Source organism: Trichechus manatus, unplaced genomic scaffold (assembly GCF_000243295.1).
Source record: "Trichechus manatus latirostris isolate Lorelei unplaced genomic scaffold, TriManLat1.0 scaffold00019, whole genome shotgun sequence".
In the NCBI taxonomy this organism is placed as follows: domain Eukaryota; kingdom Metazoa; phylum Chordata; class Mammalia; order Sirenia; family Trichechidae; genus Trichechus; species Trichechus manatus.
Window position 1 is genome coordinate 9,777,329 of NW_004443955.1, and position 23,241 is coordinate 9,800,569.

Consider the following 23,241-nt stretch of genomic DNA (forward strand, 5'->3'; position numbering starts at 1 on the left):
ACTAACACCAGAGAGGAGGTGAGGTGTCCGGACATGTGGGTTTCTTAAGGCATGCTCCAGATGTAGGTCTCTGCCCTAAAAGCAAGCGCTGAGCTACCCAGATCTGCATTTTACCGACACTGTGCTGGGGTGTGGACGGTGGACTGAGAGGTCCGGTGGAAGGGGACAGGCGGGCTAGGAATCCATTGCACGGTCCAGGAGACAGATAGTGGGCTTAGACGAGAGTGGAGCATGGAGAAGGTTTGAAATCATCATTTTGGAGAATGAAGAGCAAGATGACCCAACTGAGGCGGGAGAAGTGGCAGGCAGTGCCGATGCCAGGTGCACTAGTCCCCGAGTGTGGACACAGGCTCACAGCTGCAGGGGGTAAGCAAGGAGAACATAGACACTTTGGTTCATCCAGGGAGTGTGTGCCAGTCAGACAGGGGCAGGAAAACAAGGGGAGAACAGGCAGCTTGGGAACTGGTCCAAGTGTTACTGAAAGGGGGTGGGGGTGCTGTGGCTGGGATGGGGGAAGGGCAGCTATGCACCGTGGGGTCAGCTGAGGCTGGAGAGTAGACACAGTGGGCGTGGGAGCTGGACAAGCAAGTTGCAGGGAATAGAGCCGTGATCCCAGAGCTAGGACGCTCTAACATGTGATTCTGGGGGAGCACTGTTTATGGAGGCTCAAGGTCAGCATGTGACCTTGGGAAGAGGCTGTGGTGGCATGGAGGAGATGTGTTTTGGAGAAGTGGGTTCAGAGGATAGGATGCTGTGTACCTTCCTTGGAGAGAGAAGGAGACTTAGGGGGAAAAGTCCGAGGGAGGGACAAAGACGAGGGAATGGCGTTCCAGAACACGCCCTGATCCCGGGCGCTAAGTGGGCCCTCCTGGGCCTGCTCACCCCCAGCTTCACTGACTGCACAGGTGAGCGCTACAGGCACCTGTAGCCATCCATCAGTCCCGCGGGGGCTGCCGGAGCAGGGCACCCCAGGAGGTTCTGCCCATCACCTCTCTGGACCAGCATGTGCTCAGTCTAAGGCGGGAGGTGGATGGCACTGCTACACATCTACCACTCAAAAGACTGCATCTCAGCTTCTGAATACTTAAAGTGCGTAGTTTCTGTACCTTGATTTCACTCAGCAGGTACAGACACAGTCACACTCTCCCATCCATGGTGGCATGTCTGCACCACTAGATTACTCAGAAGGTGTGTGATTCTACTGATGCTAAGCTGATTTGTGACTGTGGACATCAGACAGGACTCAGCATCACAGCCACACAGGGGAAAGAAGATGACATTAGAGACAGAGGTGGGGAGCGGGCTTTCAGGGACAATGGGAACCAGGGGTGGAGATGCTGTTCAGGACATGGTGGGCACCCCACCCCCATCCTGAGGGATAAGCTGTAGTCAAGAACCAGGAGAGCCCGGCATTTCTACACACTCCCTTACATGGGGCCCCACGGTTGCTAGTTAAGTGTGATAGCAGGAATTCGGTTGCTAGTTAGGTGTGATAGCAGGAATTCGGTATCCTTCTCACCCCTGGCCCATTCACCTGCGCAGAGACACCCATTCGTAACCCCTTAGGAGCCCAGGAGTGAGAAAAAGGCTGTGCAAAGACATGAGGCATCTGTCTTGCTCCGTGTAGCTGCCGACTTCCAAAAATGGAAAGGTCACTTCTAGCAGGAATGTGTGTGCATGTATGTGTATGTATGTGTGTGTGTGTGTTGTGTATGTGAGTGTGTATGTCTGTGATGTGTCTGCGAGAGTGTATGAGTGTGGGTGTTTGTGATGTGAGTGTATGTGTGAGTGCATGGTGCATGTGTGTGATGTGTCTGTGAGTGTGCATGAATGTGGGTGTGATATGTGTATGTGGGAGTGTGTGGTGTGTGTGTGTGTTGATATGTGAGTGTAGAGTGTGTGTGTGCAATGTGTGTGTGTGTGGTGTCTCACACTGCCAGTCGATGGTGCAAGTTTCATCACAAAATGCTGACTGTTCATTTATCCTTAGGATCAATTTTATTTTCTTAACATGGTTAAGAACTTACTCAAGACTAAATGATGAGTTTATTTTTCAGGTTTCTGTAGGTTTTTTAGGAAATTGTTCTGCCTCTTTTTTTCTCTTCTTTTAAATGTTCTTAGAGAAAGATAAAGCATCTCTAAGATAAGACAGCACATAAAATCAATAACTGATTGATTTTGTGGGTAACTGTTATCTCCTTGTCCATTGATAAGGTTTCTCTGAGTAATTTGGTTTACTATGGCTTGATAAGTTAAACCAGATTCATGAAACAAGAAAAAGATCTTTATTTTGAATTAGAATTAGGTCATTATAGTAAAACCATAAGGACATTCTGAAATACGGCAAAGAATTGGAGTTGGCATAGATCTAGTATCAGCATATGATGAACCATTTCCACCAGATAACGAGTCTGACTTTTGTGACCTTTTAAAATTTCTGTTAATACTGATAAGGAAAGAGTCACAATCTTTTTTTTTTAAACTGTACTTTAGATGAAGTTTACAGAACTGGTTTTTCATTAAACAGTTAGTACACATATTGTTTCATGACATTGGTTAACAACCCCACAACATGTCAACACTCTTCCTTCTCGACCTTGGGTTCCCCATTACCAGCTTTCCTGTCCCCTCTTACCTTCTAGTCTTTGCCCCTGGGCTGGTGTGCCCCTTTAGTCTCATTTTGTTTTATGGGCCTGTTTAATCTTTGGCTGAAGGGTGAACCTCAGGAGTGACTTCATTGCTTAGCTAAAAGGGTACCCGGGAGCCATACTCTTGGAGTTTCTCCAGTCTCTGTAAGGCCAGTAAGTCTGGTCTTTTTTTGTGAGTTAGAATTTTGCTCTACATTTTTCTCCAACTCTGTCTGACACCTTCTGTTGTGATCCCTGTCAGAGCAGTGAGTGGTGGTAGCCAGGCACCATCTAGTTGTACTGGACTCAGTCTGGTGGAGGCCATGGTAGTTGTGGTCCACTAGTCCTTTGGACTAATCTTTCCCTTGTGTTTTTAGATTTCCTCATTCTCCCTTGTTCCCGAAGGGGTGAGACCAGTGGAGTATCTTAGATGGCCACTCACAGGCTTCTAAGACCCCAGACGCTACTCACCGAAGTAGAATGTAGAACATTTTCTTTATAAACTATGTTATTCCAATTGAGCTAGATGTTCTCCGAGACCATGGTCCCCACAGCTCTCAGCCCAGCAATTTGGTCCCTCAGGGAGTTTGGATGTGTCCATGGAACTTCCATGACCTTGCCTTGTACAAGCTGTGCTGGCTTCCCCAGAATTGTGTACTGTCTTACCCTTTACCAAAGTTACCACTTACCTATGGTCTATTTAGTGTTTTTCCATCCCCATCCCTCCCTTGCCTCATAACCATCAAAGATTGTTTCTTTTTGTGTGTGAACCTTTTGATGAATTTTTATCGTAGTGGTCTCATACAATACTTGTCCTTTTGTGACTGACTTGAAATATGTCACAATCTTGTACGGGATTTGACTTGGCCAAGTGCAGTGCAGTGAATTACTTAATATGGCCCTTCTAACCATGCATAGTAAACCCTGGTGGTGTAGTGGTTAAGTGCTAAGGCTGCTAACCAAAAGGTCAGTAGTTCGAATCCCCTAGGCACTCCTTGGAAACTCTATGGGGCAGTTCTACTCTGTCCTATAAGGTTGCTATGCTCGAAATTGACTCAATGGCAACCGGTTTGTTTTTTTTCATAACCATGCATAGTCTTGCGACTCCCACACAATGATTGGGTGGGACTATGCAAATAAGGTGCTTGTGGCCCACCAATGGGATTGGACAGCTTGCTGCTAATGCAAATAAGGTGTATGGGACCTTGTGGGGGTGGGACCATGCAAATAAGTTGTATGAACCCCTAATGAGAGGATTGGTCAGTTTTGCCATCCTGCTAGGCTTACAGGGAGACAGAGAGAGAGAGAGAATGGAACTGTAACATGGAAGACAGTGAGGGATGGTAGTGCAGCAGTAGCAAGAGCGATAGTGGCACTAGACAGCAGGAACCAGGAGATCGGTGCTGTGGTGGGGCTTGCCCTTGCTGATCCATGGAGCCAAGAGTTATAACACTTGCCTGAGAAGACGCTGAGCAGGGTCCGGTGGCAGAGGACAAGAAGAAACTGTCCTGATCAAGGAGCTGCATCCTGAGTTGTTCCTGTTACTTCCAAGTCAATCCCGTTTCCAAGTTGTACCCTGTTACTTCCCTAGTAAACCACTTAACTGTAAGTACCGTTTGTTGTTCCTGTAAGGCATTGCAGCGAATTAGGGAATCTGAAGACAGAAGGGAGAGTACTGAAGAGAGGGGGAGCAGCTGATGTTAGAGATGATGGAGGGGTACCGCAGTTGGGAAAAGTTGGACATTTGGGACATCGTGAACGTCTGCCTCATAGGAACCGGCTTTGTGCTGATCCTTACAAAAGAAATTACTCATTTACAAAGACTATCCTTAAACTATCAAAAAATTTAAAAAAAAAATTTTATCATTTAGTCTTATAAAAGGCCAGGGTGACTTACTCTTTTGGTAGCATTTGCCCACCATTGCAAGTGCTTTGCAAAAGCAGACAGTGAAATCAGAACTTTTAGACCCTCTTTACTGGATCTTCATCATTGGATGCCCACAGCCAGGTCCCATTGCCAAGGAGCAGGGATGTGGGTCTTGGAGGGATGAGCTCTGCAGAGGAGCCCTGCCCACCACATGGCCTTGCCCCTGGCCTGCAGGAGTCACCCAAGCTCCCTCTGGGCTGCAGCCTCTTCATACACACAATGGGAGGGGGGATGGATAACAGGTGCCCCCATCCCTCTGCTCTACAATTCTCTGAATCTCTGCCTGGCAAGGGTAATTCTAGGCACCCTCTCCCCATGCCCTTTGTCCTGCCCTCATCCTGGTAGCACAGAACAGCAGGATTTTAACATGACATGAGGCATCAGGCTGAATACACTATCAATACCCTCGAGAGAGGCCTGTTTGCCCGACAGGCTCTCTGCTGAAGAAGGTGAGAGTCCAGGAGTGGGGTGGTTCGGAAGGGCTGGTCAAGAGAGAGGGGGAAGTAGTATCCAAACCACAGAAAGACAATCTGAGGGACTAGCGAAGCAATGTCTGCACCATCTTCTGGCGCCAAATGTATATTGTTCCTCATCAGCCAAGAACAAGATCGGCTTTTGCTTTTTTTTTTAAACTGATGCTGGGCTGTGCCTGTGTAACCTTCCAGGTGCTGGTGGAGGTAGGATGTGGTGCTGGTGGCAGCAAAGCAGTAAGTAAGTAGTTAGACAATCTCATTAAGTCAGTATCACTTAACTCAAGCACAACTATAATCAAAAGGGCTTTAATTTCCAAGCCAATTATATGGGATTTCCCCAGCATAAACTGAGCTCATTAGAAACAAAGCATGGCTAATCCATAATTTAATATGGAACCTTAGATGCAGAGTATTACTAATCAGATAAATAGAGCCTCAAGTCAGACGATGTAAAAGATCAATGAAACAGCTCTAATTGCTGATCAAAAAAGAGGCAGCAAGAACTAATCAAAGTAACATTTCCTTAGCTCCCTCTTTTGCTAAGTGCCAAGAATATCTGCAAGCTCTGAGGCCTGTAGGAGTAGTCCTTCCCCTGGGTGGTGCAAATGGTTAAAGTGCTCAGTTGCTAACCGAAAGGTTGGTGGTTTGAGTCCACCCAGAGGCGCCATAGGGTCGTTATGAGTCAGAATCGACTCAATGGCAACAGGTTTGGTTTTTTTTTTTCAGAGGCGCCTCAGAAAAAGGCCTGGTGATCTACTTCTGAAAAAGCAGCCGTTGAAAACCCTGTGTTCTACTCTGACACACGTGGGGTCGCCATGAGTCAGAGTGGATCCATGACAACTAGTTTGGTCTTTGCATTGGGGCCTATAGGCGACAGCTCCCATGGAAATCTGTGCAGATGAGCAGAGTAGCCTTTTCCCAGAGTGACTCAACTTCCACTCTGGTGCCCACGTGTTTAATAGTACCAGGAGAGCAACACCAGGTCCCCGGTGGAGGGAGACCCTTCACTGCAGGGAAGCCATCAAGCACAGCTTGGCTTTAACGACTTTTGAAGAATAATGATTATATTAAAAATTACTGTACCACTAGTTATTCAAAAACTAGGTAACATGGCACACAGACCCATATGAATCTCAGAGGCAGAAATACTTATATTTCTGCAAAGGAAGTACACAATCTTAATTAAGCTAAAGTCTATTAACACAGGGCAAAGTGCTGGATACAGAGTCAGTGCTTTCGGGTGAGGAATTCACTTTAATGCTTTGCAGTATTCATACACTTCAGAGAGAGATGTAAGAAATGTAAAGCACACTGAAAACCCTACGGTAATTAATTAGCTCGAGACATCTGTAGGTGGCACTGTGAGCAACCACAGTGCAAGGCAGCTGTGATGTGAGAGCTGAACACAGAGAGGTACAAGGGAAAGAGGAAGTCGAAAAGTGAACTGCCAAAACTCAAGACTGCACAGAAAGCTGGGCAAAACGAGAACACTCACCACAGAAAAAGTAGCTAGGAGGAGAGGCTTTACAAAAAATGAGCGAAAGCAAATGAAAAAGGAAGAGTTTTAAAAATCTGAGAGAAAAATGATAGTTATGAAAAACAGATAAAAGTGGTCCAAGAAATGCACAGAGATGCAGAAAAAGAAAACAGAAAAAATTCAAATCTAGAGTTCAAGAAAGCTATAAAGCAAGATGCAAATTCACAGGTTGAAAGGGCACACACTGTGTACTATGGAACAAGTGATTAAGATTGATCAATATGAAATGAGGTTAATGGATCTGATAATTTAAGACTACTATTGGCATCTGGATAAAAATAAAAAAAGCTGTCTTGTGTCAGACAGGATGGACTAGGTTATGCTGTGGTAACAAATATCCCCCAAATCTCAGGGGGTTAAAACAATAGAACTTTATTTCTCCTCATGCTACATGTCCAGTGTGGGCGAGCTACAGGGGGCTCAGCTCAATGCAGTTGCCCAGGCTGATGGGGCAGCCACCATCTATAATCTGCCACTTACTGTGCCAGAGGTCAAGAGAGCACTGGAGAAGCTCACCCCAAGCTACATGCTGCATCTTGGAAATGATACATGTAATTTCTGCCCACATGGCCCTAAGTAACAATAAAGGGACTAGGAAGTACAATCTTACCATGTAAGGAGAAGTTGAAGAGCTAGAAATATTTTTAAAGGTCGTTAATGACACCAAATACCTAAACGGCAGAAAATGTTAGGCTGACTTCAAGATTTTCCCTACAGCAATATTCAGTGCCAAAAGAATGGCACACCATTTATGAATCCTTAAGGAAAAAAAAGGAGAGTATCCCTCAAGAATTCTATGCCCAGGTCAAAAAATTATATATGGTATTATGGTTAATGAATTCCAGGTTCTGCTTAGGATGTAGAAAATGGAAAAGAACATGGATAATTTTATCAGATCACAAAATGGAAGACAACCATACAATACTAGGAACCATGGCCTAACCAAGTTGACACACATTTTAGGGGGACACGATTCAATCCATAACATGTACCAATACTTTTACAAAAAATACAATAAAAACAAATTACTAGAAAAATGAAATAATAATAAAGGCACATAAAATGCAAGCCCAATTATTTTATGATTATATTCAATGCGCATAACATTACTCTGTCAAACTCAGCTCCCTGCAAGGCCACTACTCCCTTTGCAAGCCCTTAGGGGGCAGCCTGCTCATTTGCCTAAAGCCTGAGTCACTGCTGCTACTTCCAGACCTCAATCAGAAATTCTGAGCCCCATACCATCAGCTCTGACAGTCCCTACTTCTACTTGCTATGGGTTTCTAACAAGTTCATTAAGAAGTTGGTTGGAGTCTTTCTTCTGCTGTCAACTCTTATCATCATCCTGGGCAATTTAATGTGAACATCCATGGGGATGAGCCATCCGTCTAGCTCCCTAGCCTTGACTTGAACTTCTTGACGCCAATGTGCATCACTCCCATTCCATTCTAGCCCCGTGGTTTTCTTGTCAGAGTACCAGTACAGTGACCAAGGGTGGACCACAGGGCCTGCATTCCCAGAGACAGCATAGGTGTTCCAACACCACTGTTACCTTTCAAGCCACAGTCACCTCTCAGATTTGGAGGTTCATGAAGACAGGTCCTGGGAGGTGTCCCACTCAGTGAACATGTCAAGGAGAACTCCAAAGCCTGCCTTGGGGGCATAGGCCAAAGACCCCCAACCCATCCATGGAGCAGTGCACACTCAAGCAGCCTCCAGGCCTGAAATCTGCCCCCTGGGATTTGTCAGCTCTTCGAGGGGGTAGGTGATTGAACATTTTAATTATAATTCCCTCTACTATGTTGGATTCCCTGGGTGGCACAACACATTAACTGAATGGCTGGCGGTTCCAATCCATCCATTAGCACCTCAGAAGAAAGGACTGGTAGTCTACCTTCGAAAATCAGCCATTGAAACCCTATGGAGCACAGTTCCACTCTGATGCACTTGGGGTCGCCATGAGTTAGAGTTATTATTTGTAATGTTTTTCAAATATAGAAATCAAACCTGCCCAGGTTGATAAGGCAGCATCCTTGGGAGCTGTCAGAAGGAGCCATAAGAGTGAGCAATGGCTACCTACCTCCCATCCAAGGAGGGCTGTGAGAGGCCACGGGAGGCCTTTAGCACTGAGTCCTGTGCAGACCTCATGACATCATGGGATATAAACCGTGGTCATAAGTAATATGGAACAGCAGGAAATGCCTCCAACTGTAACAGGATGGGCTCTTGAGTGCTGCAGTTCTGGGTCCTCTGGCTCTGCTGGATTGGTCACTCTGGGGGCTACCGGGACCACTGCACTTTGACCTTTCCTCCATGAGAAACAGGAGGGACCAGGGAGCCAGGCCCACTTCCCATGTAGATTAGTGCATCCTCTGTGTTTGGGCATCCTCTCTTGTCTGCCAGTTTTGAGGTGGACCAGAGAAACCAGAAGCTCACCCAGACCAGTGGTCCTTCTTGCCGGCACACCACCTGACTGGCCTCCGCTGACGCCCATGGGAGACTACTCACATGCCAGCCATTCCAGAGAGCAACACTCTCCTCTTTTTGCCCAGATGCGAGGGTGGCATGCTGTGGCGCCTCCAGTCCCCTACACCTGTAAAACAGTTTACGTGGGCCACCAACCAAGGGTTCCTTTGACCACCGTGGCACCTTTCTGAAGAATTTCAGTGCAGTTTCATTCAGGGAAAAGAGGAGAAGTGGGTTCATGGCTTATGCACATTTTAAACGGCCAATTTTAATTTTCAGGAAAAAAAATACACTTGTAGGAATAAAAAAAAAAGGAGCAATATGAACAATTTTTCCATATCATTTTCAAAGAATCAGATGCTATGTACTAGAATGGATTGCCATGGGAGATTATAAAACTTCTTTCTCCGAATATATTTTAAAATAACAAATACCCCTCTGTTCCCTGATGGCATGACAGCAAAAAGGTTCAGAGCAGCAGAATGAATCACATCGACAAATGTCAGAGGCAGGATAACGGAGTGGTAAAAATGTAAAATAAGTCTAGAAAGCAAAAGCTCCCAAATGAAAATCTATAATCCTTTGACTTGCTCTCGGGAAAGATATTCCCTCTTGCCTTGAACCTACCCAGATGAATGAGTGACGGAAAGGAGCATGCGCGCATCCTAGTGACTCTCCCTAGCACGCCTGCGCACATGGGATGGAGTGCATGGACCCAGCAGTGCCCCTGGCCGCACCTTCAACGTGAGCCGCACAGCGTTGCAGTCTTCCTGCAGCGGGTTCAGCTTCAGCGTCTCCCCAAGGTTGCTGCAGCCGGATGACTGATGCTGCATTTCACAGCAGACGCACACCTCGACACTGTCAAACTTAATCTAGACAGAGGAACACAGAACTCACAATTAAAAGGCATTCTGCCCCTGTTGCGGACCCATGCGCTACCCGATTAAGAACGCATGACAATGGCCTGTTCATCTTTTAGTAATAAAACCAAACTATCTCTGTTGACAGAAGCTATGAAAAACACAATTAGGAACTATTTTAAATACCTACTCTAAAAACAATTAATACAAAAGAAATGTTAAGAAACCTAAGCTACAAATTACTGAGAATTACAGATGAATTACAGGAGATAGAAGTAAATAAGTAAACCTGAAACTCACTCAGATTGACTTTTGCATGGAGATGAGTCATCAGAGCTCTGTGACTCCATCAGAAACTTCCAGTCTCACTGCATGGCCTATTAAACTCCTACTCATCCCTCAAGACCCAGCTGCAACTCCTCCTTGAAGCCTTGCCTGGTTTCCCTATCAGAGCTGTTTGCTTCTTCTCTGGCCAGGTCACTCCTGCCCCTGCCTCTACTGGAGACTAATCTAACAAGCTGCAGTTGTTTGTGTCCCTGTCTGTCCTGTGGGCTCCCTGAGGACAACCCCATATCTTATCATCACAATAATCACAATGCTCACCAGTTGTAAATATTCAATAAATGTTGAGCAAATAAAAATGGCATAGACCCCAAACCAAATCCGTTGCTGTCGAGTAGATTCCAACTTATAGCGACCCTATATAGGACAGAGTAGAACTGCCTCACGGGGTTTCCAAGGAATGGCTGGTAGATTAGAACTGTCGACTTTTTGGTTGGCAGCCCGAGCTCTTAACCGCTGCGCCACCAGGGCTCCAAAACTGGTATAGAAAGAAAAAAATGCAATTCAAGCATCTTGGTGGAGAGATGAAGAAACTCTCAGTATAGGGAAGAGCTTCTTCCAATTTAAAAGGTAATGTCTAAACGTAAAATTACATAAAGAAAGGAAATCAGTAAAATCGACTATAATTTTATTTAAAATGGCACATAATGTGAAACAAATGATTTTCCTTAGACCAGTAGATGCTCTACTTTTTAATAATAATAATAAATGTTTTAAACCAGCTAACTCAATGTGCAATTTTTTTCAGACACCTCCTTGGAAACTCTATGGGGCAGTTCTTCTCTGTCCTATAGGGTCGCTATGAGTCGGAATCGACTCAACGGCAATGGGCAATGGGCAATTGACCATTCTGGGGCCCTGGTTGCACCGTGGTTAAGTGCTACGGATGCTAACCAAAAGGTCAGCAGTTCGAGTCCACCAGCTGCTCCTCGGAAACCCTATGGGGGCAGTTCTACCCTGTCCTATAAGGTCACTATGAGTTGAAATCAACTTGACGGCAACGGGTTTTTTTTTTTTTTAATTGATCATTTATAACTGTGACAAATAATCTTTCATTAAATCAACAATCACCAAGGGTGATGCTAGAAAGCCTTCATGTATCAACATGTCCATCACCCCTAATACTGGCAGTGGGGTAATGCCGCAGACCAGACGTGGGAAATAGGCAGGTTTTCATCTGAAGAACTGGCTCCCTTTACCTGGGCGCTTGTCTGACATGGAAAGCCTGGGGACCCCCATGCAGGTGAGATGCCCTTTGATCACATTTGAGGCAGGCACCCCTTTATCCACGTATTTTTTCCATTAACCTTAACTGCACTGGACTGAACAACACATACACACAGTTCTTTTTACCATTTTTCTATAGGCTCTTTCATTCTCCCTATTATTATCTGTATCTGCAATTTTTTAAATAATATTTTATTATGTTTGGGTGAAGGTTTACACAGTTGTTTAGGTTCTCATTCAACAATTTCTATACAAATTGTTCAGTGACATTGGTTACATTCTTCAGAATGCATGAACATTCTGATTATTTCTGTTCTGGTTGTTTCGTTTCCATTAATTTAGTGTCCCTGACCCATTACATTCTCATCTTTGTTTTAAAGTAATTGTTGACCATTTGGTCTCATATAGGTGATTTTTTTAAAGAAGCACCAGTACTTACAGGTGATATTCATTATTTTTTGAGCCAGTTTGTTATTTAGCTACAAGGTGACCTCGGGTTGGTTTTGGTTCAAGGTTTGAAGAGTATCTCAGGGCAATAGTCTTAGGGAGTCCTCCAGTGTCAACCAGTCCAGTAGGTTGGTTTTTTTGTTTAGTTTTGTTTTGATTTGTTTGTTTTTAGGAATTTGAGATTCTGTTCCACGTTTTTCTCAAATTCTATCAGGGTCCACCTACTGTGGCCCTGATTAGAATGGTCGGTAGTGGTAGCCAGGCATCATCTAGTTCTTCTAGTCTCAGGGTAAATGAGGCCATGGTTCGCGTAGGCTATCTGTCCTGTAGACTAGTTTCTTCTCTGAGTCTTTGGTTTCCTTCTTTCTCTTTTTCTCCAGATGATTAGAGACCAATAGTTGTATCTTAGATGGCTACTTGCAAGCTTTTAAGACTGCAGACACTACTCACCAAACTAGGATATAGAACATAAACTTTATGAACTATATTATGCCAATTGACCAAGATGTCCTATGAGACTATGATCCTAATCCTTCCAACCCAGAAAGCCAATCTCTTGAGATGTTTGGTTATGTCTAAGAAGTACCTGTAACTGTGCTTTATTATATATATGAATATGTGTGCATACAGTCACATAGATGCATAGACATATGCATACACCTACACACACACACACACACACACACACACACATACACGTACCTATACACATATAAGAGGATCCCTGGTGGAGCAGTAGTTAGAGCTCAGCTGCTAACCAAAAGATTAGCAGTTCGAACCCACCAGCTGCTCCATGGGAAAAAGATGTGACAGTCTACTTCCATGAAGATTACAGCCTTGGAAATCCTATGGGGCAGTTTTGCTCTGTCTATAGGGTCACTATGAGTTGGAATCAACAGCAACCCGATTGGTTTTTGTTTGGTATACACATATATGGCTACATACATACATTTCAGAATTATATATGCCATAGCAATTTTTGCAATTGTTTTTTAGAAGTGCCTTTCCCTCATACCTTCCACTTCCGCAGGGGGACCTGGGTGGTGCAAACAATTTGCACTGGACTATTCACCTAAAGGTTGGCAGTTTGAACCCACCCAGCAGTACTGTGGAAGAAAGACCTGGTGATCTGCTTCCATAAAAATTACAGCCAAGAAAACCCTGTGGAGCAGTTCTACTCTGTACCACAAGGGGTCGCTATGAATCAGAATCAACTTGATGGCAACATTGGTTGTCTGGTTTCACTTTCCCAATTCTCCGTATTGTCTCTCCCAGTTATATCTGCATCATTCTACCTGTGACAGACAGTGACACTCAGCCCTCACCCCGCCGATGCCAGGTGGGGCATCCTGACTCCCCTTCACCAGTGGAGTGTGGGCAAAAGTGACAGGCATCTCGTGTTGTGTTTCCATACTCTCCCCCAACCCAGAACTTCCGACCTTCAGCATGAGAAGAACATGCCCAGGGAGATGCTGGCCCCCCCAGCTGGGCCCCAGAGGAGACCTCCGGGACACCTGAGACCCCAACCTGCAGCTGGAAGTGGAGCCACCCCAGCCACGCTGCAGAAGCAATGAACAGCCAGTGCTTGTCACTGTGGCCCAGGGGGACTTGTGGTGCAGCATTACTGCAGAAAGCCTGGCTGATGCAAACCCACTGCATCATGAGGACTACACTTTTCGAGTCCTGATTCACATAGCCTTACCCACCCTCATTTACTCCTTCCCCATTCCTGGTTAGTCCTCCACGTTTGTGATGGTTACGGTTGTGTATCAGCTTGGCTGGGCCATGATTCTCAGTGGTTTAGCGGTTACATAATGATGTATTTTGGCAGTTATGTAATGATGTAGCTATTCTCCATTCTGTGATATAATGTAATCATCTCCGTGATGTGCTCTGATGTGATCAGCCAATCAGTTGTAAGGGGAGTTTCCTCAGGGGTGTGGCCTGCATCCAATGTATATGGACATTCTGGCAAAGCTCACTGGCTTTTGTTAGCTCTGGATCCTGCATCCTGCTCTTCATCATCTGACCTCCAGTTCTTGGGACCGGAGCCTGCTGATCTTGGGTTTGTCAGCCCCCGCAGCTACATGAGTCAGGAGAAGCCTCCAGACTGACACCTGACCCACAGACTTGGGACTCGCCAGCTTCTAGAACCACATGAGCCATTACCTTGAGATAAATCTCTCTCTCTCTCTCTCTCTCTATATATATATATATACACATATGCTTCATTGGTTTTGCTTCTCTAGAGAACGCAGCCTGAGACAATGTTGTTGTTGACAGCTGCTGTTGAGTTGACCCAATTCATAGTGACCTCATGCATAAAGGAACGAAACATTGCCCAGTCCTGTACCATCCTCATGATCAGTTACAGATTGGACCACTATGATCCATAGCGTTTTCATTGGCTGACTTTTGGAAGTAGATCACCAGGCCTTTCTTCCTAGTCAGTCTTAGTCTGAAATCTGCTGAAATCTGTTCAGCATCACAGCAACCTGCAAGCTTCCACTGACAGACGGGTGCTGGCTGTGCATGAGGTGCACTGGTCAGGAATCAAATCCAGTCTCCTGCATGGACAGTGAGAATTCTGCTACTGATCTACCACTGTCCCTTAGTCCTCCATACTTACTGCTATTACACACACACGAAGGAAGACTTCAGAAAAGAGGAATAAAAAGGGACAGCCGCAGGCCAAATCATCACCTGTATTAACCTTTGAGTAGTTATCCTTTCCGTTTCTTTTTTACTCTTTAATTCAATCTTCTAAGATGATTACTATTGTTAGAGTAAGTGGTGCTGGCAGGACCACTTGGGTCTCCAGGACTGTCCCTGTCGTGAGTCTGCAAGTCTGCATACAGGCGGGAGGAGGAGGCCTGTGGGCGGAAGGCCGTAGGCCAGGAGGAGAGATGAACCTGCAGGAGCCACATTAGCAGTTCACTTCAGGCCTCAACTACCCCACCTGCAGCAGCGAATATGTACAGAGTTGTGAGTTGCGTCTGCAGGCTTAAAACTTTTAGAGATGTCTCCGGTCTCCGGGCTGCAGTCCAGACTGACCATGGCGCCCAGGTAAAGGAGCCGTAAGGACACCCCCCAGAGAGGCATAACTGATGCCAGACTGGGAGACACAGGCGGTACCACTCTGTACAGCATCCTCGCAGCTCGTCTCACTTGGCAACAGGCAGGAATGCCTGAGAACTCACAGACCCTTCAGAACACAGGGCCCCACGTGCAACAGTTGGGCTTTGGCTCCTGGCCCTCACATGTGCTCTGGGCAAGTCCTTGGCCAGCCGGCCAGCCAGCCAGGGCCCTGGGGAGAATGTGGTGCTGGGACTGCTGCTGCAGGGAAGCGGGGGTTATGCAAAGGCCAATGGCCATGGTTACCCATATCTCCATTCCTGTGTTATTGGAAAAGTCATCTCAGGTCTTAATAAATTGGAAAAGAAGGGTTATGACTCTCAAGGCCAACTTTTAAAAGGTAAATAACATAAAAGGTGGAATCTTTAAAATGTAAAACAAAGATGAAAAAAAAAAAAAAGGGGAAGGATAGCTCGTACAAAGTACGCTTGCCCATCAGGAGCACCGGGCTAGCCCTGTGAGCCACCTGGGAGGACACCGGCAAGGCTGTGGTCCCAGAGCTGGGGGACTGCTCCAGGTGAACACCTTGCCTTCAACAGTGTTCTGGACCCGGCAGTTTTTGCACAGAGGACACATCAGGATTTCTGGTTGAGGAGTTAAGAGTCTATAATCAGGGAAAATGTACTTTAGCTACTATATAATGCCTCAGGCAATGCCTCAGCATCAGCCACCACTTACGTAAGTGAATGCACGACCCAGCAATTTCCTAGGAGCTGTATTGCCACCCACGTGACAGGCAAGACCCACAGATGGAATCAGATGCAGTTTTGGCGACAAGGAAATTAAGTTGCGTCAAACACTTCTAGAAGATGAGCAGTGCATGCTAAGAAGCCTCATTTTTACGAACATTGGTTTACTAAACGAGTTGGCAGACATCACCGGGGGAAATTGCCTAACTGGCTATCAGAGAACAGAGAGGTGCCAGAGGGAGAACATCTTAGCGAGGATTCTGAGCCCTGGCTCACATCTCCCTAAACTGTCGAGAAGGCATCTTTGACCCTCCAGCCCTCTCTGCTTGCTGAGCCTGACATCCAGAAAACGTGGCTCAAACGCATCCTTACCAAACTTCCTTTCTTTGTCCCCCGACTCTGTCCCCTCCATCAGTGTGGGCAGCACCATTTTCCTAAAGCCCCAGGATCCTTCGTTTGCTCACACCTCTCTCCACTGGACAGTGAGCTCTTGAGGGTACAGCTGTCTGCACCTCTGACTGGCTCCAGCGCAGAGTATGGTACCAGTACACACTGAGAGCAGGGTCTGGTGCAAAGTCAGCACGGGGAACATTCTTGCTCTAGCCTGAAAGGATGAGATGACACCCAGGGAACAGGGATAAGACTGGTCTACCAGAATCCCGGGTGAGTTGCTAATTCCACTATTCCAAGCTGTTCCATGGAGACATTTGGGGGAGGGATCCTTTTTCTTTTCTTTATTGGCGTTTTAGTTCAACGTTTATTGTAATTTCTTTTTCTGATTACAAACAGAAATAGCAAATTAACAAAGCAGCAAGAAAATCACCTGTAAGCACACTCCCTCTACTCTGTGATAACTATTGTTAATGTTTGAGGATGTTCAAATTAAAATAGGATCATACCATTTTTTCATCTGTGCCTTGCACTTAATATGAAAGTTTGTCTTTCATTTTTTTATTATGAAATTCTTGTAGAAGAGTCTAAAACATAATTAAGGATCCCTGGGTAGTGTAAATGGTTAAGCACTTGACTAGCAGCCGAAAGGTTGGCAGTTCAAACCCACCCAGAGGTATCTTGGAAGACAGGCCTGGAAATTTGCTTCTGAAAGATCCTAGCCTTGGAAATTCTATGGAGCAATTCTATTCTGCACATGTGAGGTTGCCATGAGTTGGAACTGACTTGAGGACAACTAACAACAACAACAAAATTTAAGTGTTCAGTTCAAAGAATCATAAAATAAACCCCAAGTAGGTATCACCCAACTTAGAAACAGAACGGCCACACCTTTAGAAGCCTCTAGGCCCCTTCCTGATCGCACACCCGCTTTCCCTCACCAAGAAGGAGCTACTATCCTGAATTTTGTGTCAATCATTCCCTTGTTTTCATTTTTTGTCTTGACACATATCCAGGCATCCCTAAATATTATATATTTTACTTTTATCTGGTTTTGAACTTTAAAATTAGAATCATACTGTATATATTTTTATATGGTTTGCTTCTTTTATTCAATGTAATATTTTTGAAATGAACTAATGTGAATGAAGAGTGGTGGTTAATTTATTCATATTGCTGTACATTATTCCATGATAGGAATTCCCCACAACGCATATATCCGTTCTCCTGCTCATGGACATTTACGCTGTCTCCAATCTTTTGCTATTGTGAACAGTATTGACGTGAATATATTCTGGTGCATGCAGGCAAGAGTTTCTCCAGATGTACATCAAGGAGTAGAACTGCTGTGCCCTACAGCACGTGCATACACAACTTTACTAGGTAAGGCTAAACTGCTTAGAAGTTGTCTTAGTCATCTAGCGCTGCTATAACAGAAATACCACAAATGGATGGCTTTAACAAAGAGAAAGTTTATTCTCTCACAGTCCAGTAGGCTACAAGTCCAAATTCAGGGTCAGCTACAAGGCAATACTTTCTCTGTCGGCTCTGGAGGAAAGTCCATATCATCAATCTTCCCTCGGTTTGGGAGCCTCGCTGCTCAGGAACTTTAGGTCCAAAGGACATGCTCTGCTCCCAGCATTGCTTTCTTGGTGGTATGAGGTTCCCACGTGTCTCTGCTTGCTTCTCTCTTTTATATCTCAAAAGAGATTGGCTTAAGACACTATCTAATCTTGTATACCTCATCAGTATAACTGCCACTAATCCATCTTATTACATCATAGTAATAGAGTTTACAACATATAAGGAAATCACATCAGATTACAAAATGGTACACAATCATACAATACTGGGAATCATGACCCAGTCAAGTTGACAGATATTTTTGGGGACACAATTCAATCCATGACAGAAGTGTTCAAATAAATTATACTCCCACCAACAGGGTGTGATAGTTCAAATTGCTCCATATCCTAACCAATGTTTGGTAATGTCAGACTTACAAATTTTTGTCCATATGGTGGGTAATAAAATAGTATTTCATTTTGGGAGTCAGGGTTGTTCGTATCTTTTGCTCATTTTTTAAACCATTTATATTGTGAAACGTAACACATATACAAAAAGTGCACAGAACAAACATGTACATTGTATTGCCAGACAAGCACCCATGCACCCACAGCCAGCCCCTAGAAGGTCCCTCATCCCCCGCTCACTGCTGCTCCCCTCCACTCAACCAAAGCCCGTCACTTTTCTCACTGTTTGGGTAATCACTTTCATTCTTTTGTCTTTATAGTTTTTACCATTTATACAATGGTTTAGTTTTTGCCTGTTTTTCTAACTTAATATAAATGGAATCATACAATATTTTTAGTATCTGGACTCTTTTGTCATTGTGTGAAGCTGTAACTTATTCACGCTCACTGCTAAATGATATTACGTTGCATAAACATGTTACCATTTATATACGTATTCTCTTGCTGATAGATATTTGGATTGTTGTTGCCAATTTGGGGCAATTAAGAGTAAGGAAGTACATCCTATAGTTGTCTCTTGGTACATATGTGCGCACATTTCCACTGGGTGAATATATACCACACATATGCGAATATAGCTGTTGGGTCCCTGGCGATCGTCAACAGCAGTAGACAGTGCCTAACCATCTGCCAAAGCAGTGGTGTCAACTTACACACCTATCAGCATTGTACAAGGGTTCCCACTGCTCCACATCCTTGCTTACACCTGAGAGTTTCAGTCTTTTGAATTTTAGCCAGAAAAGTACTGGAGGAGTTACTGCCCCCAAATAAGGGAGTAAGCCAAGAAGAAAGGAAAAAAGGGGACCTAAGACAGGAGAGAGAGAAATGAATTCCTGGGAGGATGGAAAAAGAATGTCCTAGCATGACAAATATAGAAACTGCCTATAGATTGGCTAGTGCAGATTGAAACAGGAGACAGAATCTCAAGGAACTGTCTCCAGGAGGTAGATAAACCTGACAGAACACCTCAACGGGAGGATGATGTTCAGGAGAGATTTGCAGTTCTCTTGAGGAGTGTTAGGGTGAACGAGTGACAAGAACACAGGACAATAAGCAACAAAATAAAACAATAATTTCAGGATAAAAAACAAAAATTATACATAGTATATGGCTTAACTGAATAATAGTCAAAGTAATAGTTTTACATTATTACATTAATTGCTGAAAAGTGGTTCAACCAAAGCTGGTCATATAATTACATCGAGAAGATGAAAAAAGGAAACATGATAAAATTTTGGCTATTTCAGATAAAGGTGCTATGAACATTTATGTACAAGTTTCCATTCCTCTGGGACAAATGCCTAAGAATGTAATCGTTGGGTCAGATGCTAATTACATGCTTAGTTTTATAAAAAAACTCCCAAACTTTTCCAGAGTGGCTGGACCATTTTACGTTCCCACCACCAGTAGATGAGTGATCCAGTTTCTCCACATGCTTACCATCATTTGGTGTTGTTACTACTTTTATTTTTGCCATACTGATAGATGTGTAGGAAAACCTCGTTGTGGTTTTAATTTACATTTCACTACGAGTTGGGATCTACTCAATGGCACACAACAACGGCTAATGATGTTGAACATCTTTCCATATGTAGATTTGCCATCTCTATATCCTCTTTGGTGAAATGTCTGTTCATGTCTTTTGCCCATTTTCTAATTGAATTGTTTGATTTTTTTACTTTGAGATTGGAAAGTTCTTCATATGTTCTAGATACTATTCTGTCAGATATGTCATTTGCAAATATTTTCTCCCAGTGTGAAGTCTGTCTTTTCATTCTCTTATCAACATCTCTGGCAGAGCTGTTGTTGATGTTGTTGTTGTCAGGTGCCATCAAGATGGTTCTGACTCATAGCGACCCTATGTACAACAGAACAAAACACTGCCCAGTCCTACACTACCCTCACAATCCTTGCTGTTTGAGCCCACTGTTGCAGCCATTGTGGCAATCCACCTTGTCAATGGTCTTCCTCTTTTTAGCTAACCCGGTATTTTACCAAACATGATGTCCTTCTCTAGGGACTGGTCCCTCCTGATAACAGGACCAAAGTACCTCAGACTAAGTCTTGTCATCCTTCCTTCCCAGACAGATTTGTTTGTTCTTCTGGAAGTCCACAGCATATTTAATATCCTTCACCAACACCACAATTCAAAGGCATCAATTCTTCTTCAGTCTTCCTTATTCATTGTCCAGCTTCTGCACGCATACGGTGTGATCGAAGATACCACGACTTGGGTCAGGCACACTTTAGTCCTCAAAGTGACATCTTTGCTTTTCAACACTTGAAAGAGGTCTTTTGCAGCAGATTTGCCCAATACAAAATGTCATCTGATTTCTAGACAGCTGCTTCCGTGGACATTGATTGTGGATCCAGTAAAATGAAATTCTTGACAACTTCAAACTTTTCTCTTTATTGGTTCAGTTGTGAGAATTTCTGTTTTCTTTATGTTGAGGTGTAACCCATACTGAAGGCTGTAGTCTTTGATCTTCATCATAAGTGCTTCAAGTCCTCTTCCCTTTCTGCAAGCAAGACTGTGTCATCTTCATATCACAGGTTGTTAACTAGTCTTCCTCCAATCCTGATTCCGAATTCTTTTTCATATAGTCCAGCTTCTTGCATTATTTGCTCAGCATACAAATTGAGTAAGTATGGTGAAAGGATACAACCTTTCCTAACTTTTAACCATGCAGTATCCCCTTGTTCTGTCTGAACAACTGCCTCTTGGTCTATGTACAGGTTCTTCATGAGCACAATTAAGTGTTCTGGAATTCCCATTCTTCACAATGTTATCCAAAATTTGTTATGCTCCACACAGTAGAATGTTTTTGCATAGTCAATAAAACACAGGTAAACATCTTTCTGGTATACTCTGCTTTCAGCCAAGATTCATCATCATTCAGCATCAGCAATGATATCCCTCATTCCATGTCCTCTTCTGAATTCAGCTTGAGCTTCTGGCACTTCCCTGTCCATGTACTGCTGCAATCGCTTTTGAATGATCTTCGGCAAAATTTTACCTGTCTGTGATATTGATGATATTGTTCAGTAATTTCCACATTCTGTTGATCACCTTTATTTGGAATGGACACAAATATGGATCTCTTCCAGTCGGTTGGCCACAAAGCTGTCTTCCAAATTTCTTGGCAGAGGCAAGTGAGCACCTCCAGTGTTGCATCAGTTTGTTGAAACATCTCAATCATTCAATTCCTGAAGCCTTGTTTTTCGTCATTCCCTTCAGGGCAGCATGGACTTCTTCCTTCAGTACCATCAGTTCTTGATTATATGCTACCTCCTGAAATGGTTGAAAGTCGACTAATTATTTTTGGCGTAGTAACTAATTCTTTTTGGTATAGAACATGGTGTATCTCTCCTTACACTTTGATATTCTTTGACCTCTTTCATCAGTGCTGTATAGTTTTCAGCATACAAGTCCTGTACATGTATCATGGACTGAACTGTGTCCCCCGAAAATGTTTTCGGCTTGGCTAGGTCTTGGTTCCCAGGGTTGTGTGGTTGTCTACCATTTTGTGGCCTCGTGTGATTTCCCTATGTGTTGTAAATGTGATCACTATGATGTAATAAGGTGGATTAGTGGCAGTTATATTGATGAGGACTACAAGATTAGATAGTGTCTTAAGCCAATCTCTTTTGAAATATAAAAGAGAGAAGTGAGCAGAGAGACATGGGGACCTCATACCACCAAGAAAGCAGCACTGGGACCAGAGCACATCCTTTGGACCTGAGGTTCCTGTGCTGAGATGCTCCGAGACCAAGAGAAGACTGATGACAAGGACCTTCCTCCAGAGCCGACACAGAGAGAAAGCCTTCCCCTGGAGTCAGCACCCTGAATTTGGACTTCTAGCCTACTGGACTGTGAGAGAAACTTCTCTTTGCTAAAGCCATCCACTTGTGGTATTTCTGTTATAGCAGTGCTAGATGACTAAGACAATATGTTTGCTATATATACAGCTATGTAATATTTTTAAATGATTTTAAATAATATTGTATTTTTAATATCAGTGTTCATGTATTCATTGATAATATAAATACAATATAATATTAAAAACAACACACAGCTGTGTTTATCTTGTATACTGCGACCTTGCTGAAGTCACAGTTAGTTCTAGAAGGTTTTTTTTTTTTTAGATACCTTGGGATTTTCTACATAGACAATCATGACATCTGCAAATAGGGTAAGCTGTATTTCTTTCTTTCTGATCTTTATGCCTTTTACTTCCTTTCTTGCCTTTTGCACCATCTAGAACTTATATCATTTTGTTGAATAAACAAAAAAGCAGACTTGTCTTGTTTCTGATCTTAAGTCGAAAGCATTCAACCTTTCAAGATGAAGTATAATGTTAGCTGTGGGATTTTATTTTTGTGCTTTTTTTCAAATTGAGGAAATGAGTTCTCCTCTCTGGTAAAATGAGTTCCTTTATGTGGCCTTTCGCTTTGATTCTGGGAAAAGGAAAAAAAAAAAAAAAAGCATAAAACCAAAACACCAGCTTGGGAGGTTTTTTCCCCTAAGCCCTGAGGAGCAGTTACAGCTGCCTTGTTACCGTTGCCCTAGTTCTTTGGAGAAGCTTGTTACAGTTACCCAGGGAAGAAGACAGTCCCTGCTGGCAGAAAATGGCAGTTATTATGCAAATAGATGGAGCCACTTGTGGTCCAAAGAGGGAACTGGTCAGTTTAGTCCAGTGAGGGGATTAGTCAGTTATTATGCAAATAGTGGCTTGAAAATTCACCCAAAATGACTGAACCACTTGCCTATATAAGAAACCAACCCCACAGAGATGGTCAGAGGCAAGGAGACAAAGCAAGAAGAGAACAGAAGAGAGAAGGAGAGAGAGGGAGAGAGAGCTGAGCACCTTCCAGCAGAGGCTGGCCAGTGGGGCTGAAAGTGCTATAACCTGGGCCACGGGCTGTAACACTGAAGATGGCTGGAGGCCCAGCCCAAGAGAAAGAGCCCAGTGGCATGCACGCCAAGAAGGGGTGTGCACGGCCAAGAGGAGCCCTGTTCTGAAGGGGCTGAGAAGAGGCCTGTCCTGAGGGGGCCGAGAGGAGGCCTGTCCTGAGGGGGCCGAGAGG

At 44.1% G+C, this 23,241-nt stretch overlaps 1 protein-coding gene across 1 annotated transcript in view; it reads right to left on the reverse strand.

The window, feature by feature from the left end:
• ENTREP2 (endosomal transmembrane epsin interactor 2) overlaps positions 1-23,241 on the reverse strand; it is a gene marked incomplete at its 5' end in the record, with an annotated part of 641,425 nt that overhangs the window by 79,717 nt on the left and 538,467 nt on the right. Inside the window, one exon of the mRNA XM_012554457.2 lies at positions 9,768-9,902. Coding sequence (XP_012409911.2) covers positions 9,768-9,902 — 135 coding nt within the window. The remainder of the gene's footprint in view (positions 1-9,767; positions 9,903-23,241) is intronic.